General features: G+C 36.2%; 2 protein-coding genes and 1 long non-coding RNA gene across 4 annotated transcripts in view; 2 read left to right on the top strand and 1 right to left on the bottom strand.

The window, feature by feature from the left end:
• The window catches only part of LOC136345504 (methyl-CpG-binding domain protein 5/6 homolog sba-like), a 266,872-nt gene that overhangs the window by 103,213 nt on the left and 145,240 nt on the right, over positions 1-18,419 (top strand). The gene's annotated exons all lie outside the window — the stretch shown is intronic.
• The window catches only part of LOC136345594 (uncharacterized), a 42,697-nt gene continuing 25,926 nt past the window's right edge, over positions 1,649-18,419 (bottom strand). Inside the window, exons 3-4 of the long non-coding RNA XR_010733171.1 lie at positions 2,048-2,209; positions 1,649-1,986 (exon numbers count right to left, since the gene is read on the bottom strand). This is a non-coding gene — a long non-coding RNA (uncharacterized lncRNA). The remainder of the gene's footprint in view (positions 1,987-2,047; positions 2,210-18,419) is intronic.
• Positions 7,277-11,030, top strand: LOC136345593 (phenoloxidase-activating factor 2-like). 2 transcript variants are annotated; one of them, XM_066294072.1, is made up of 4 exons: positions 7,277-7,418; positions 8,067-8,400; positions 8,456-8,665; positions 8,730-8,902. In XM_066294072.1, exons 1-4 carry the CDS (start codon positions 7,342-7,344, stop codon positions 8,784-8,786), a joined length of 678 nt encoding a protein of 225 aa, XP_066150169.1. In that variant the 5' UTR covers positions 7,277-7,341; the 3' UTR covers positions 8,787-8,902. The 2 variants fall into 2 exon arrangements, with proteins under 2 accessions (XP_066150169.1, XP_066150168.1); XM_066294071.1 differs by having other exon boundaries at positions 8,456-11,030.

Below are 18,419 nucleotides of genomic sequence, written 5' to 3'. Positions count from 1 at the left end.
TTCCCAGCTGTTGTCCTTAGGTACTTACGGCTGAGATATCTAACTTTTTAAGATTTAATTTTTAATGTATATTTTATCTTTACGCCGACTTCCGCTCGCATTGTATAAAGATTTGTTATACCCACTTTGATATACTGTACCAAGCGAAAGAGAAAACGGTTCTATGTCGGGAAGACAGTTGTTTTATCGGCAGTAAATTATTATTTAAAGTGCCCAGTAAATAATCCTTACTGCCCTATAAAATTTAAAATTAAGGCCTTATGGCTACAACATACATATATCTTCGATTTTACTGCTTCGCGTTTAGCTAAAAACGTTACATATTATGGACTAAATATTGTTTAAACTGTATGGTTTATCCGATCGATAAGATAATAATTCGGTTGTTATTGCAAGGAAATACACTCTTGGACATGAAAAAAAAAACCGAACAACATGAACGTTATTCAGTTGCAACCCTACAGAGATCTTTTAGTTTTACGCTGACTTCGGTCATTTTTTTATAAATTGCAGGCGTGTTCATTATAATCATTACTTGATATTGATTTTTCCAAAAGTGGCAGTTCCTTTGTCATTATGCAGGGCGAAAGCAAGAGGGGCCTTTTGACCTAGATTTCTGAACGCCCTGTGGTAGAATCTGAGAAGATACTATATAAGCTTTGTGTTTCCTTAACATTCCTTTTTTCGATACATAAGAATACATCTATTCTGAAAAGAGTTGCATTTTTTTTTTTTAACAAAAAGATGCAATTCACCAAAATCAAATCCAAACCTGCCAAACAAATAAACAATAATCAAAATAACATTTTAATCGAGAAAAATTAGTTGCCAGTAATGATGAAATGGAAATATAAAGGTTAAATTAGCCTCCTGTTAGTCCTGACCTAAACCCTATTGAATGTGTACGGGACGTGGTAGGGAGACTTACTCACAATAAACAACTGGAAGCCATTGCAGACCTTCGACCAGCTCTACTTCGAGAGTGGGAAGATATTCCGCAAACACTAATAGCTAATTGTGCCCTAAACATACCTGGCTGCATGGCAGTTGTCATTAGAATACAAAGAGAAAATACACGCTATTAGTCTTTATTTATTTTTTTCATTCATAATAATTTATTTAATTTATTGTTGTTTATTTTTTTAACAAGTTTTGATTTTTTTTGGTAAACTGCATATTTTTGTTAAAAAATTGTAATTCCTTTCGGAATGGATGTATTATTATAAATCAAAAAAGAGAACGTTAAGAACACATAAAGCTTTACAATTGTATACAAATATATCTCATAATCACTGTTCCACAGGGTGTTTTGAAATCTAACTCAAAGGGCACCTCGTGGGTTGAAACTGCATAATGGCAAACTAATTACAAGTTTTCGAAAAGTTAATGTCAAATAATGATTAGAATGACAACGCCTGCGAGTTGTCAAAAAACTTGTCAAAATATTTATAAAACTAAGAAAGCTACATATGTAAGATTGACACTGAATAACATTTATGTATGTTGTCTGTTTGTTTTTATCCACCAGTTTAGAAAGCTGCGTTTTAACAAAACTACGACTTGCTTTCATGTCACGTATTCATATTTTATTTGACAACTTTTATATGATCGCAACTGTTATACAAGGACGAGTTGAAAAATTGCCGGTCTCAAAATGACTGAAGCACGATCATTTGTACATCGAATGACACATCTCTTTTTTTGACATTGTCATTTCATGATGAAATATCAATTAGTTTTGACATTTTCACTTTGTAAGCACCCATAAGTTTGGTACTTGTCAAAAATTGAGAAAAACAAGGTGCGTGCGGTCACAAAATACTTTTTCTTATCAAATGTTTAACGCCAACAGAAGTAAAAGCTTAGTTTGATCCTATATTCAATCCCCATCATTTTCCACCATTAAGTCATGGGTTGCGGACTTCAAATGTGCCAGAATCACTACCAAAGGTGCCATAGGTTCGGGAAGATCCCTGAAGAAATCATCTAAAAAGTACATCAAACTGTTTTAGGTGATCGAAGATTCAAATCGGTTTAAATTTCTCACACTGGGAATACCTAGCGGCCGCCAAATGTGTGGTCCGGAACGAAAGCTCAGATGTGGAATGGTTAATCCGGCTGGTTGGGTTCAACCGTTGGCTCAAGGAAATCGTGGACTGGATGGGTAATACCTTCGCACCATCCTGAAGTCACAGTCTCAGGGATACTGCTGTGTGATCAACGTTAAATTAAAAACCTGTTTAATGATAACAAAGGTTCGTTGATTACGCTACTAATTGATTTGAAACAATATCGATATACAGGGTTAGGCGAAAGTCTGGAATACAATCAATAACTTATCAATGAGTGATATAAAAAAAATGATGAAACACGTGAATTGATTTTTGGTTGTACGTGCAATATGTTTTGGCAATAAAATGAAATGTTTTCTTTCAACCTCTTAACTACAACATCAGATAATTTTTTTTTGTATGGAAACGTATGGGGAGTATGTTTTGGGGTTCCAAAGGGATTCTTCTTACTCACTACCTTTCAAAGAAAAAAAACCCTTAGGGAACACATTATTCAAACGTCTTAGAAGAACTATATCAAAGAATTCTGGGAAAACATCCTGGTTTGGCAAAATACCGGGTTTCATCACGATAATGCACCATGGCACAAGTCTCATGTGATGATAGATAAAATTGAAAAGTTGAGCTTTCAATTACTACTACATGCACCGCATTCACCAGATTTGATCCCTTCCGATTTCAGTTTCACAAAGAGTCTTACTGGTAAGAAATTTGTGTCAGATCCTGAAGCGATATTCGCTACAAATACATATTTTTAAAAGTTGGATAAATATTCTTATTGCAAAGGGATAAAGGCCCTGGTGCATTGTTGGGCTAAGGGGGTTGAACTTCAGGGAGGCTATGAGGAAAAATATGTAAAATGCTAATACCACCAATTTCAAATTGCTTCTTTCTTGAGGTCGGAAACGCACAGCCCATCCTGGAACGTTCTCTGTGGTTCAGAATACCAATCACCTCATTTTAGGAATTGGCTCTGTTTCAATATACGATGCCATGAGATGTATAAAAGAATACCTGTATACATACAGAATACCTATACAAGAAACCGTATTGCCTTCCCAGTGGTTGTAGAAAGGAAAAATGGCGGTTGCCTTGTTAAAACTGAGAAATCGAGCCAAACAATTTATTAAACCTAATGCGAACTTTAAAGTTCCTTCCTGCTCGAATGCCTTAAAGGCTGCTTTGCGTAATTCCATCGAATGTAAACTCAATAGAAGTGTTACATTGATTGGTGTAGGGGCGGCAGATCAAGTTTTAAGGGGCAAATTAGAACAAGACTTATAGTTTCTTATAGAGGTAATGATCAAGCAAAGAGTGCTTTCCAGGAACCCCTCGATTGTAATAAAAGCTCTTGAAATCGCAGAAAGGGAGGAATCTATTGAAAATCTAACCAAGTTTTTATGTTAAGTGCAAATTTAGTAAATTTAAGGGAAGAGTATTCCTGAGCATGGAAAAGTAATTTTGTCAATTGCGCTTAAAAGTAGTATCACTACATCATTTAATTTTATGATCATAGAATCAAGAAGTTTTGATGCTGATTTGTTATTGGGATTCGACTTTCTGCAAAGAAATTATTTGAAAATTTACTGGAAAAATGATAATTTTTATACATTCGGCCATTTATACAATCGATGAGTTTTATGGTGGCTACTTCCCAACCACGGTGAGTTATACATTCTGCCCTAGCATCACCACTTTGCGAATGCGGAAGTGTCAATGACAAAAATCTCGCCAGTGGTCACAATAACTGCTGACGAGGTTGGTAAATAACCCCAAATAAAAGTCCAGGTATAACGGAAACGTGTAACTTCATTAAATAAGATATTACATAAAATTACGACAATAGAGCTAATACCCTCAAGATTCACCGGGCTTATATGTACAGGGTAGGAAGAGATAACACCGCGTCTTCATCTACATTCTTGGGCAGGCTAAATGTCCGATACTCTATTTCAAAATGTTTGACAGCACAGAACACCAATAAACATAATTTTATGCTAATGGGGTGAGACGCCAACATCGGTAATGCAAGGGAGAGTTTTCAGTGTAAACAGGTAATTTCCGTAATTTAAGGTTGCACTCACCCTGGACTCTCAAGAGACATAAAAGGTCATAAAGTTTCAACAATGATAATGCGGGTGAAATCTACTACCAGTAGCGGAGTTTCAAGAAGAGGAAAGTTTGAAATTTAATTAAAAACTTTAGGTTCATATCACTTTAACCCAACCAAAAATTTATGGTTTCTTTAAAAACACAACTTTTTCGACATGGTAAACATGATTTAAAAAAAAAAGTGCAGATTTTTTAAACTTATTTTCCATAGAAGTATCTATAAATTTTTGGACCTCTGGAGTGAATAGGCGTACCGGGTGGGGTAAAATAAAAGAAAAAACCGTTGAAAAATATAATAAATAATATAACTAAGCTAATCTTACCATAGCCAAGCCCACCAAAATCCAAACCATTCTTACCCAAATAAAAACAACCTGTTCTACCTCTTCTGGGCATTGAATTCGCCAAGTTCTGAGAGAATTTTTCATAGGTAAGCTTCCATTTATTTTGCGGTACCCATCATAAATCCCACATGTTGTAAATAATCGTTAATTGAATTTTGCGCTCTAAGTAGTCTCACACATGTTCTACTGGATTTAAATCTGGGGATTGGGGGGGCCATTTCAAAATATCAACGCTTTTTTTCAAATACCAATTTTTTATCAGCCGAAAGGAGTGTTTAGAATCATTGTCCTGTTGAAATCTCCATATTACAGGTATTTGTTCTTTAGCAAATGGGCGACATCGTATTTTTCAAAATGTCCCTCCATATTAGCCGATCTATTTTTCCATCGATTTTAATTAACGGTCCCGTTCTACATCGTGAAAAGCATTCCCAGACTATTATACCGCCATCTCCATGCTTCACTGTAGGTTTTTAATATTTTATATCATATGATACTCCATCTGATCCAAATACTTTTAACTTCCTTTCAAATATCCGTTTTTGGGCGTTCTAGTGTAGACGCCTATTTACAAAGCGAATTCTGTTCTTGTGATTTTTTTTCAAGCAAAAGTTTCTTTACAGCAACTCTTCCAAAAATACCATCTTCAAAAAGGCGTTATTTCACAATTACATTTAAATTTTCACTAATTTCCTCTTCTATCTATTGAGCTAATTTGTGTGGATCTCTTACCCTCGTCTTCTTAATTAAACCTTAATTAAATTAAATATTAAAATCAAATTTGAACATTTTTGTTCATTATGGCTAGTTTTTGTAGGGCGACCAGATTTTGAAGTATTTGCCTAGAATTCCATGTTTCTTAAAAATTTTTGAAACTACACCTTCTGACCAGCTTCCTTTCCATATAAAATCAACTCTTATACTATGACCATGTAATTCATACTTTTTTAGTCATCTTCCAGCATGGCTAGATTTCAGTATCCATTACCGTCTAACACATGTGGCACTGTATAACAGAACTTTCACCCCCTTTGCCCGGAAAGTAGTAGAATTTAAGTACAACCCCCGTTTTGCTAAATTGGTATGACTGCTACATACCCACAGAAGATCCATCTCATTGTTCAACTAAATGTTGGTTCGAAAGGGGTAGATAATAAATTAAGCGACAATTGCTTCTTAGCAGTAGTACGTCTATGTGCGTTAGCTCTCAGCCCTAGTTCTTAAGACCTAAGCAATAGTTATAAACTCTTTTGGTCGAATTATCGCGTTGACGTGTACTTTGTTAACCGAGCCCTTCATTTTTGTAAAACTGATTGAGATGCATTATTTAACACTGAAATAAATTGCTTCGTAAATTGTTCCCGACTTTGCTGTTCTAAGATCTATTACACATACTTTTGACCGAGCCTCGAACAAGAATATGCTGATAAGAAAGGAATGTATATAGTCGAAAATATAAACAGTTAAAAATGTTTAGTACCCATTTTGATTGTTATAATAAATAATGCGTTCCTTTTTTATTGACCTTGCTTGAATAAAATGCAAAATGAAAATTTTTGCATACTTATGTCCGCCACTATACAGGGTGTCCCAAATGCCACGGAACATCATTGCTATCTTCTAAACGAGGAGAGCTACGAGGGCAGTTAAATTAGAAAAAATGTATCAAATTTAAGCTTAGCTAATATTCGAAAGAAATGTTACGAACTTTTTTTTATTTTCTCAGATATTGAGAAAAGTTTGAAAAAAACTTAAATATAATTTCCATAAGAAATTGAAAACTAAAGATTTTCAAAAACATGTTCCAAACAAAAGTTTTATACTTTTTTGGGCTCTTGACGTGTGTGATTTTCTAAATTTTATAGTTGGCCTATTTTTTGAGATAATGGCCCCAACTTTGTTCATTTTTTAACATGGACTTAGATAAATTTTGGCATATTTTCAAACTGCCCATGAAGGGCTTTTCAACGATGTATTCCATAATAACATTTTCCGACGTTTGGTTTAAAAGGGATATCATCAGAGTTTTTTATAAACGTGAACGGAATTTTGTTATAAATATGAATATTAACGAGTAAATAATAAATTTAAAATCCTAAAATGATAATGTTTAAAATTCCGTTTACATTTATAAAAAAAATCTGATGATGGTCTCTTTTAAACCAAAACGCTGGAAATGTTGTCATATGATACGTTGTTGCAAAGCCCTTAATGGGCACTTTCAAAACATATCAAAATTTATCTACGTCTATACTAAAAAAAAAAGTTGGGGTCATTATCTCAAAAATTAGGCCAACTATGAAATTTTAAAAATCGCACAGGTCAATAGCCCAGAAAAGTGTAAAACTTTTGTACGAAACATTTTTTTGAAAAATTTATAGTTTTGGATTTATTATGAAAATTAAATTTGGCATTCTTCGGATTTGCCCCAATGTCGTGGGCAATAAGAAAAAGTTGGCAACACTGTTTTCGAATATTAACTAAAATCCAAGTTTGACACATTTTGTTTTATTTATTTATTTTCTTTAATTTAACCGACCTCGAAGCTATCGCCGTTTAGGAAATAGCAATGGCAACCCATGGCATTTTGAACGCCCTGTATATAGTCTGTACTGTCTACGATGACTACCACAAATGACAGTAGTAATTCCGACAATATTTTTTCGGACGACTATGGTTTATTGGAGTTTTACGATTATCTCCCTTAGTCGCGCTGCTAAACGTTTTTAAATAAACACTAACAGTGCTGAAGCCGGCTCTACACCTGTTGTGTCGTCTTAAGAACATTTATTCGTTTAAATTTATCAAAAATTATGGATAAAATCGCAAGTTTTAGAATGATGTGGGTGGTTTTCTTGGTGGCATGTGTCAGTGGAATTACCAGAGACGAGTAAGTGCAAACATTATTATAAATAAACTGAACAGGACTTTGTTTTTGCTGAGAAAATAAATAACTGTGAAATATTAAATGTTCTACGACAGCGAGAAGAAACTCTTTTTCGCACGTGTAAGTGTAGGAAGTTTCCCGCACGTTAATGATAAATTGAACTTACGCAATAGAATAAGGTTAACGCACATGCGCGCCGAGAAATATTCTACCTAACACTGTCCGAAAGTTATCTCTATCACACTCGATTACCGAGCGAACTCCGCTGCATGTCACTCGGTTAACCGCGAAGAGCGTGCGAAAAGTCCCATTTCTACACTCGTGAGTAAATATCTACTCATTTATCGGGAAAAAAAACGGAATGTTCACAACTGTAATCGGGGTTTTCTGGGTTAGAATATCTTTGGTAAAAGAGTTATTCATACAATCAAATTCGTTATGGAAATCTAATGAAAGAACTGCTCTGAGGATGCACTAAGCGAAAGTATCGAAATGTCGACGCCTTTAATAAGAGTTCTCTGTCACATATCCTGATCTTAAACCTAAATCCACACACCCATACGCACATAACATGGGATCAAATGAACTTCACAATAAATAAAAGAGGACGTGGGGAAAGGGGAGTATACTGAACACATTTCGCATTTCTAGCCTCTTCTCGTCTCTGCCACATATAGAGACATCGTTCGCCAATCCTTGCGTCTGTATGCCATTTACTCAATGTCCAGAGTCCTATCAACAGTTGAAAGCATCTTTCTCTTTAAAAGAAAGCAGAGAAAGCAAGCATTACAAAAGGTCTTCAGAAATTTGCTCGGGATACTTCGACGTATGTTGCAAAGTGGAATGTGGAATGCATAAAGATCAAACTATAAAAGAAAAAATACTTGGTGAGGCAGATGCGGCGGATTTTGCAGAATTTCCCTGGATGTTGGGCATTCTGAAGGGATTGAGTTACAAGTGCGGGGCATCCCTAATACATCCAAAGGTAATTTTATACCAAGACATTAATAAAGAGATTTCAAAAAATTATGATGTTATAGGTGGCTTTAACTGCTGCTCACTGTGTCTCCTCCCCGGGGAAGTACACAGTACGAGCGGGAGAATGGAATTGGGAGCATACACATGAACCATTGCCACACCAAGATCGGGAAGTTCAGTCAATGATAATTCATCCGAAGTTCGATCCTTCAACCTTGAGCAATGACATAGCCCTTCTCGTTTTAGACGACCCTTTCTATCTTATAAATAATGTGGGAATAATTTGTGTTCCACCGAGGAATTTGCAAATTGACACGAGACTTTGCACAATTTCAGGATGGGGGAAAAACTCCTTCAGAAAAGGAACGTACCAACCACTCTTGCGGAAATTGAATTTGCCAATAGTACCGAGAGATTACTGTGTTAATAATCTTCGTGAGGTTGCTTTGGGCCCTTACTATACTTTACACGAAAGCTTTTTATGTGCCGGTGGAGAAAGCCATAAAGATACCTGCAAAGGTGACGGTGGTAGCCCTTTGGTGTGTCCAGTGGAGGGGCAAAATAGGTTCGAGCAAGTGGGGATCGTCTCCTGGGGTATAAGATGTGGGACGACTGAAAATACTCCAGGTGTTTACGTCAATGTGGCGCTATTTTCCGATTGGATAGACGAGGGGATACAACACTTATCATTAAATACCAAGATTTATCGGTATTAGTGTCCACAAACTAAGTTGCGATTTGCCAAGATAACTATAAGACATCTTTCATTTTAATTTCTTTACTGCAGATTGCTAAATGCATCTTAAATTACTTCTCAACATATCACATTTATCATAGCGCGTAGCAAACTTTTAGTTACCACTATCTAGGAATTTTCTCGTTCAACGTATTACTCCTGTCCGTAACTATTGGTTTTAGATCATCATCGATGTTGTATCGATGGTCTGCTAAAAATCGTTTTGAATGGGGCCAAAAAAAGATGATAATCACTGGGTGTGAGATCGGGACTGTAGGGAAGATGATGAAAAAATCCCACTTAAGGGTTTTCAAAACTTGCTGTGTGGAACTGGCAGTGTATGGTCGTGTAATGTCATGCAACAAAACATAATCCGAAAGTAAGAAGACCTGGCTTCCTATTTGTTTTGGCCCTTCGTAGTGTGGTACAATAGGTAGTAGGCCCATGAAATCCACGAGCAAAATGCCGTGCGCTTATCCCAAAACAGTGTACAGGGTGTTCGGATTTGGACTGTTTCGACAGGAAAATTCCACTAGCATACATGTCAAGAGCTTGATTTACGAGGAAATATTAATGGCGAAAACTGTATTTCGATGTTTTTATAATCCACGGCGTTAGAGGGCGGTTTTCAAATTTCGGCAATTTTCAAAATTCATCATAACTTTCTTGTTTAGGACAATATTGAAGTAAAGCAAAAACATTCTTAAGGCACTTTTTTGATGCGAATCCAGGGGCGCGCTTAGTTTTTTTGCTACAGCATGCTGTTTTGTCAAAAACCGACATAATTTTTTTATTTTAAATAAAGACCACACTCGGCTATGCCTTCAAAATGTTTTAGTTTTACTTCCAAATTGTTTTAATCCAAAAAATGATGAGGAATTATGAAAATAACTGAAATTTCAAAAACGCCCTCTAGCGTTGTGAATTGTGAAAACATCTAAATACGGTTTTCGCCATTCATATTCTTTCAAAAATCGAACTTTTGACATTTACGCTAGTTTTTCTCTATCTAGACGTGAAATAGAATTTTTCTGTCAAAACACTTCGAATCCATACACCCTCTGTACATACCCTTCAGGTTGGACAATACCTGTTTGAATTTGGTTGTGGAGATTCACTATGTCGCCACCGTGTGGACTACTGCCTGTTCTCTGATGTGACATGAGCAATCCAGGCTTCGTCACCGGTCACAATATGGTTTCACAATTCGCCACCAACATCGTTGTGGCGCTCCAAAAAAATGTCATTCCTGCTGCCAGTCGCCTCAACTTGTGTGGGCCAATAACGATTTTCGGTAGCTATTTTACGCACAATTTCTGATAGTGCAATTTTTCTTTCACGATTTCATGCAAAAGCGACATTGAATTTTGTGTGGAAAATGAATAAATCAATTCCAAAATTGTAAATCTTCCTTTCTCACCAATTTTTTCATTCGTTGTTTTGAACTGAATTGTCAGTGGTTAAGGATGGCCTCCCACTTCGTTCTTAATCACGCACATTGGTTCTATCCTGGTTCATCTGTCGACACCACCTTTTTACCATATCTCCACTTAATGAATTTTCCCCATAAACATAATAAATTTGCCGAAATGCCACCGTTCTAAAATGTTTATTGTTTAAAAGCTTAATCACCGACCGTATTTGACAACTGAACAGACTATCTATAATTTTGTTGACGTTGACAACACCTAATAAGTTTACTGTCAAAGTCATAAGAGCCATTTGTTTTCCAAAGCCTTCTTACTTCGTAAAGGAAGCTCTCCTGATCAAACTTGCCTCAATCGCGCGATCTGCTCAAAACATATTTTGCGATCGGAACTTAGTTTGTGGAGATGTCTCGTATTTATTATTATTTATAAGAAAATATTAATAAATGAAGTGGTCATTTCCTCCAAGTGAAAGGGAAAGCGCTTCTATGAAGGGAAGACAGTTCTTTTATCGGCAGTAAATTATTATTTAAAGTGCCCAGTAAATAATCCTTATTGCCCTATAAAACTTAAAATTGAAGCCTTATGGCTGCAACATCTATATATCTTTGATTTTATTGCTTCGCATTTAGCTGAAAATGTAACATTTTATGGATTAAATGTTGCCTCAATTATTCAGGGTGGCACAGGAAAGAGTGTCCCTCCTAAATATCTTTTCTATCGTTTGTTACAAAGAGAAAACGAGTCAACATTGATGGAGGGAGGATATCATTTGGTAACAAATTAGTTTTCGAAACGTCATCTCTCTACCCATAGAAACCACCCCTTTGAAATTTTCAAATTGAAAGAGGGGCTGTGTTACACCTCGTCTGAAAGGTAATTTTATTCTCTGCATGATTAAGATTCTATTTTTTTTATTTTTGTACGTCGGTCTTGTAGAAATTAGATAAATATAACTGTCTTTACTGGACTGACGTCAATTCTCATTTGTTTCGAGAATCCCCTACTCAACCACCTCCAAAATTGAATTTTTGGGCAAAGATTTTTGGTGATCACATTGTTGGATAATTTTTCATTCCTGGAAACTTAAATCGAGAAAACTAGCTAAGACTTCTACAAGGCGCCATATGTACCACGATAATTGAAATAGTTGCACAAGTTTCCTGCTTTTTAGAACAAAAATTAGTTATTTAACAGGATGGAGCCCTTCACCTTACACTGCTGCTGTTCTACAATTTATAGATGATTACTGAAAGATAGATTGACAGACGAGGTCCAGTGGAATGGCCCTCGAGATTCCCCGACTTAGTCCTCTGGATTTTTTCCTATGGGAACATTTACAGACTAAAATCTATATCATACAATCTGATCCCTCGGGAGTTACGTGTCCGAATGATTCAAAAGTACAAGTCAATAACACAAGAGATGTTAGATAATTGGAGACGATGTTTTGAGGATTAGCTGTACATGAGAATAGAAGTCAATGGAGGTCACTTTAAACATTTCTAACCATAAAATAGATAAAATATCAGTAAAAATGATTAAAATCAAGTCATTCTGTTTTTCTTTAATTGCTACAAAATGGAGATATAAAAATAAAAATTAAAAACTTGACCATGTAGAGAATAAAATTATCTTTCGAGCAAGGTATAACACAACCCCCCTTCCAATTTGAAAATTTCAAAGGGGTGGTTTCTAGGGGGTAGAGGGATGACATTTCGCAAACACCTTTTTCACCAAATTATGTCTTTCTCTCTGCCAAGGTTGGTGTGTTTAAGGCATTTTTTAACAAACGACAGAAAGACATCGTGGCTGTACACTTTGTCCTGGGACATCCTGTATAGTTTATCTGGTCAATGAGATAGTAAATGGAACATGAAATTGATGTCGCGTTTTCAGTAGACGATTGGATGAGTACAAAATAACATAAAGTGAAAATATTTCGAGTTCGGACAAAACTTTCTACGGTTAATAGAACCAATTCGTTAATGGCGCGTATTTAGTACCTCAATAACTTGAACTAACCTGATCGAAAGTCAGCATCAACTGCAATATTGCAAACTGAAGTTACTATAATTTTACCAGTGAAGATTCCGTCTTTGGAACTCTCTGACATGTTTTTAATATGAGAAGCGCACCGAGGATAATATACAGGGTGTTTCTTAATGGATGATAAAAATGAAATGAGTAAATTTTGTGCTTAGTTTAAGATAAAAACTCCATATAAAGACATGTCCTAAATTGCCTCCATTTTGATTTACAAGGTGTCGAAGTTTTTTGTCTCTTTTTTTCCAATTTTTATTAATGTTTCTGTTATTTGCAAAGATAATTAATTAAAAATTGGTAGTAACAATCGTTTTAGTTTCACGACAATCCAAATTAATAATTTCAATTTTTGCAAATATCTCTTAAACTATTGTTTTTCCCATAAAAGAAACTGAAGAGGCAAGACAGTAACGGCGTGTAGAGAATTTTAAATTATTGTTATTTCAGTTTGCTCGTAATGCGAAAATGATTGTTACTATCAATTTTGAGTTAATTATCTTCACAAATAACAGAGAAATTAATGATTCGATTAAAATCGAAAAACGAATGAAACTTCAACATCCTGTAAATCAAAACAGAAACAATGTAGGATATGTCTTTATATAAAGTTTATTCCTTAAAATAAGCTCATATCATACGTTAGGAAACACCCTGAACAACAAAGAGTTTCTGGCTGAATATGTAGATCCTTTACTGGGCGGATCTGAAGAGAACTTCGCGCTACCTCAAAAGTCCATGAGTATAATACTACATATTCACGTCCTAAAACAGAAGTTGAGTAATAATTTTATTCTTATAGTGATGCTAAAGCTAGAATTCTGCCGTGAGGAATATTTGCTGCTCAAGGTTTATAGCAGACAAGTATATCCCATGTTTCCTGGTGGGGGGTAGCTTCAAGGTGCATTGGAAAGAAATGATTCTTTTCGAGAAGATTGATTATCCAGAGAAGATTAGGTTCCATGTTGTGGATTTGATTAATGATTTGGGAAAGTTGTTGGTTTACTCGAGGGGGGCCAATAAATATTACCATTTGAACTAAATATTTCAAAAGTGTTATTTAACAGCTGCAACAATGGGGGCCAAAGGACGACGTGAAGAAGCTGTAAACTCGCTTTGGACGGCTCAACTTTACGACTCTATTTTGGAGTTTTTCTGCAGGAAGAATTCATCACAATGGAATAATGCGAGGGATAAACTTAAAATTGATTTCATATTTTATGTCCCAAGGGAAAAGTCGCTTTCGTTCGGTGGTTTACGACCCTTTGGCAAACCTTTATCGACATCAACAATAACTAATGGAATCTCGAAAAGGAAAATTCTATTTCATGGTGGATGGAGAGATGATACTAGATTTTTATCGATGAGGTAGATCAGTAGTCTCCAACTTTCGTTGCATTTTTTGTTCTCACTTTTAAATGCAGCGCAAACTTTGCGAAGGAACTGCTGAAATCCCGTTTCAAAGGAAGCTAAATAATATTCTTTATAGATAAAAGTTGGGCAGAGATGGGAACGAAATTAAATTTCATCTCTATTGTTCACGCTGCAGCGTGCTAAATTAAGATAATTGCCATAGCTGAGGAAACGAATGCATTAATGAACCGCAGATGCGGTTTAGAACCGGGAAAATAGTACAACGACAGCTGTCTATGCTTATTTTCCTCGCAAATGCAAATTTTAAAGGGATATTTAAAGTCGAAACAACGGCAGGAAATCTAGGCAAAGACACTTGCTCGTTTTGTTATTAAACAGCGACTAGGGTCTTGAGAGCAGCTTTGGGTGGATTTTAATTACGAATATTGTGTAAAGGCGCTCCCCCCTTCCCTCAACAGGTTCTGAAGAAAATGGATCTTTGCTGTAAAATTACTGCTCGATAATAAACGAACACCCCGTATAAATCTATTTACTATCCATAGAAGACGCTCTTTAATGAATTTGATTTGATTAATTAATTTTGAATTAGGTATGATTTCTAAAAACTCACTCGACCGTATTTTTCCGAGTTTTTCCAGTTTAAGTTACATAGCACCGATTTTTCTATATCCAGTTAGTTCAGGTTATTGTGTACCGGTGCAGCGTTCTTAGATATTCCAAAAAAGGCAGGAGAACCGGGCAACTTCTGTTCACATCAGCGTCGAATTTCCCCGATTTTGGATTTTATCACATCTAAAAGCAATCTGGAGACAACCGTGTGTTCTCAAGAGAGCCTGAGCAGTGTTTAGCGATCGAATAGATGCGCTAGTAAAATGAAGACTGAAATTTGTGAAAATTTCGCAATTTATAATGATCTTGAACGGGCATTTTCTGAATTAGCAAACGATGCGGATCCAGCAACGATATATTCGTAAAATTATTAGCAAAATTTTAATCTACTGGGTGATAGATATACCGCTGATGCATCCCCCGAAGAGGAAATCGCATTTACTACAGGATTGTCAGAAATATCATTAGGTTCCGTCTGATTATGAGGAGATAAATGAGGATTCACGCAGCAACGAACGTCTTACAACAAAAGTAACCTCAAGAAGATTACGAAGTAGTCTCAGACCGCAGCTCTTCCCGAAACACTTATTCAGGAGTGTTATGCAAGTTCTTTAATCACAAATCGAAGTCCACATGGGGTCTCATTAAATCGAGTGAAAGTACATGCTAGCAAATTGCGCTGATGACTATGAATTTGGGACAAATCTGGATAATCCCGGCCTGGCTACTTTCTAAGACCTCTCCCTCTCTCATGCAATCTGGTTAAATAGTTAATGTTGAACTGGTGAATTAATATTTGAAATATTTCGTGTTAAACTGAGAAAAATTTAATATTTTTTGATTCGGAAGTCTATTTAGTACTAAATAGATTGTTACATTTCAACAGCCTAGAGATTCTCCTAGATCATTCCTATCTAAATTGCTAAATTCATTAATAATTGCATTTGGAAGTAAAGCTTGAGGTCCACGTGTCTTGAATATTACACTTCAGGCAAGACGCTTTGAATACCAACAAATTCCGGAATCATTTTCAACAATGAGACTATGAATCTTTTGAGAGTTTCTATAAATAATCTTGAGTTTTCTGGAGAATTTCGTTCTTAAATTGCTGTAGCCTTGAACGGAGTTTAACTGTTTTAAAGTGGCTATTAATTTGTAGCAAAAGCTTATTTTCTCTGAAAATCTAATTGCATGGAAAATTTTTAAAGTACACAAGCATAAACAACCGGGTAATAGTTTTTAGATATATTGACTACAAGAGCGAATCGAGATTTTTTTCTGGATCCCGTAGTTATTTTCCGACTTATAATTAAAGTAGACGCTTGATAACGTAAACACGCGATAATGAAAAGGCTGCGTTAATGTAAATACAAAATACGTACTACAGGGTGATCCGCGATGCACCCAACACGAAACAGGTGCGTGTAGGGAACCTCAAAACAAGTCGATTTTTTACATAAAGCTTTTTTCCAACGCCAGCGGTGGCTCAGATATCGGCTGCAGGAGATGAACAAAAAATTTGGGAATGTTTTTGTTTTGTTGGCGTTTTTATTTGTTTAATATTTGAGCTGGCTAAAAGCTGAATAAGGGGTAGTTTGGAGGTGGGCCACCCTTAAAGTTATGCGAATTTTGCAACGCTAAACTAACTGATAACTGAGATTTAGCATTATATTAGTAAATTAAATTTGATCATTTCCTACTCTTGCACATTTTTCGAAAAATCGTTCGCTAGTGAGATTTATTTTTGTAACTTTGCGCCAATACCAGGCAATTCACACAAAAAGGCGTTTTGGTTTTAGATCCGTCGATATGCCGATCTTACACCCAAATTTTGTCTCAAATATCTCAAGAACCTATAAAATGAAAAAGTTAAAAACTTTCTTTGCTTGGGCTGTAAAAATGCACCTGATAAATTGATTTTATTGACTTTATCGTTTTTTTTATGACTAAATTACTTCAAATAGAGCAAATTTAGAAAAGGCAAAAACATTTATGAGCACATTGGCGCGAAGGATCCGCCACTTTAAGCGGAATATTGTGCTGAGTTTAACGATATTTTATAACTAAAAAGACGCGGGGATGCCGCCGCCACTGGTGGCTAGTTGAAGCTAATAACTTTTTGAATCGCACCTGCCGATAGGCTAAACTCGAACGCGAAATTTGGTGGAAATACTAAAATCCAAGTTAAAAAATAAAAAAAAACTTTTTTTTTTTCTTAAACTTCGACACCCCGTGTCGCGAGCCCAATGGCCGATTAGGCGCTTGTTCACCTAAACTTTATTTCTTATTTCGAAGCGGCAGGCGGTCGGCACGACAATTTTGATACACCGCGTGCATTAAACGTATCTTTAATAAATCGTTTGTTATTTAAATCACGTTCGCTAATGTAAACATTTCGATAATACGAAACGCACTTTGCCCGAATTAGTTTACATTATCGAGCGTCTGCTATGAGCTTTAATTACGTCCTTTGTGTTCGGAGCAGTGGCAACGGTCAATAACTCCAAATAATGGGCAGCAGGAGGAGGAAGAAGTGGACTTCCGAAAATTGGAAAAAATAGCGAAATCAGATCGGAAACGCAGCAGCGGAAAGAAGCGAGAGACTTTGCCGGCCCGTTCTCGCCGATCGGTAGTTCGGTTGCGAAGTTGCAAATATCCACTGCAATCCTCATGGAAAGGAGTGAGGGATCGGGAGATTATCTTCCAATTTCTTTGCTCACACCGACCATTAACACACAAGTTGATCCCATTTCTTATCTCCTCTTCTTCATTTACTTCCATGAATGTGTAATATTTTTACCAACGTTTCAGCAGTCAATCCGGGCAATTTCCAATTTAAATTCCATTCATTGTCGCTCTTCTTTGCTGTGAAACTTTTGAAAGCAAACCTAAATTAAATCTCGCTTTGCACTAGTGCATCTTACAACGTCGTCGTCAAAACCACATCTTTGGCGGAACGGTTTTAATTTGAGCCAATTTAGTTCGCTTTCCGTCGTAATATTGCTCCAATTTTAAATTAAAAATGCCAATTCGAGTTTCCCGGAATGAAAGTGCTCTAACCGGATTAAAATTCGAGTCAACCGAGAGTTTGCGGACGGCAAACTATGTTTTAAATGAAACGGTTTTTGGTTTTAATAACTTCTTCTGAGGACTGTGTGGTGGGCATTGAGCCATTTTGTTCCGAAGAAAAACCCTGAATTCTGGTTTTGGTTAATTAAGTGATAATTACATAAGCAGACACAAAGACGCCGCTGGAAACTAAGGGGGCAGATTAATAAGACGTCTTGACGCTCATTGTTACTCACGAGACAAACGGCATAACAAATTTGTCTAACAAATAATAGGAACGTTAGCTGAGACGAATGTAGGGCAAACAACAAAGGAGAAACTGGCGAAATTGAATTACGTATCTTAAGTAAACAAGCCGTCAATTTAGGTATTGCCTTCCAACAAGAAAAGCCGAGGACTCTTGTATCTTGATATAATACACTTCTTTGTTATTTGTACTCGGGACACCGTAACTAGCAGGTCGAATGCCCGTCACGTAAAACTACAGTGTCACAGTAGACAAAATAGTCAAAAATCATTGCGAGCTGCGGCTTCCGGCATGTCTCGGATTAATAAAACCCGACAGAAAGTCCCGGAATTGGTCATACTACGCCTTTTCCCAAACAGGAACGAACCCCATACTCCTGAGCGTTTGGGGACAGTCCCCGACTGAGTAGATCCCAAAATTCTCAAGTGCAGGGAGTTCCCTAACTACGCGTAAAAAATTTAACGGCGTAATCCTCGACTGATTTTGAGTCAAAAATGTCTAATAAACATATGTCCGCAAAT

Source organism: Euwallacea fornicatus, chromosome 20, assembly GCF_040115645.1.
Source record: "Euwallacea fornicatus isolate EFF26 chromosome 20, ASM4011564v1, whole genome shotgun sequence".
Taxonomy (NCBI): domain Eukaryota; kingdom Metazoa; phylum Arthropoda; class Insecta; order Coleoptera; family Curculionidae; genus Euwallacea; species Euwallacea fornicatus.
The sequence above is the reverse complement of the archived record's forward strand: the minus strand, read 5'-3'. Positions and strand labels throughout refer to the sequence as shown.

Coding starts and splice junctions, on each gene's coding strand:
- LOC136345593 (XM_066294071.1), top strand. CDS start 7,342: ATGGATAAAATCGCAAGTTTTAGAATGATGTGGGTGGTTTTCTTGGTG. Junction 7,419..8,066: donor AGTGGAATTACCAGAGACGA/GTAAGTGCAAAC, acceptor TCGCATTTCTAG/CCTCTTCTCGTCTCTGCCAC. Junction 8,401..8,455: donor CATCCCTAATACATCCAAAG/GTAATTTTATAC, acceptor ATGATGTTATAG/GTGGCTTTAACTGCTGCTCA.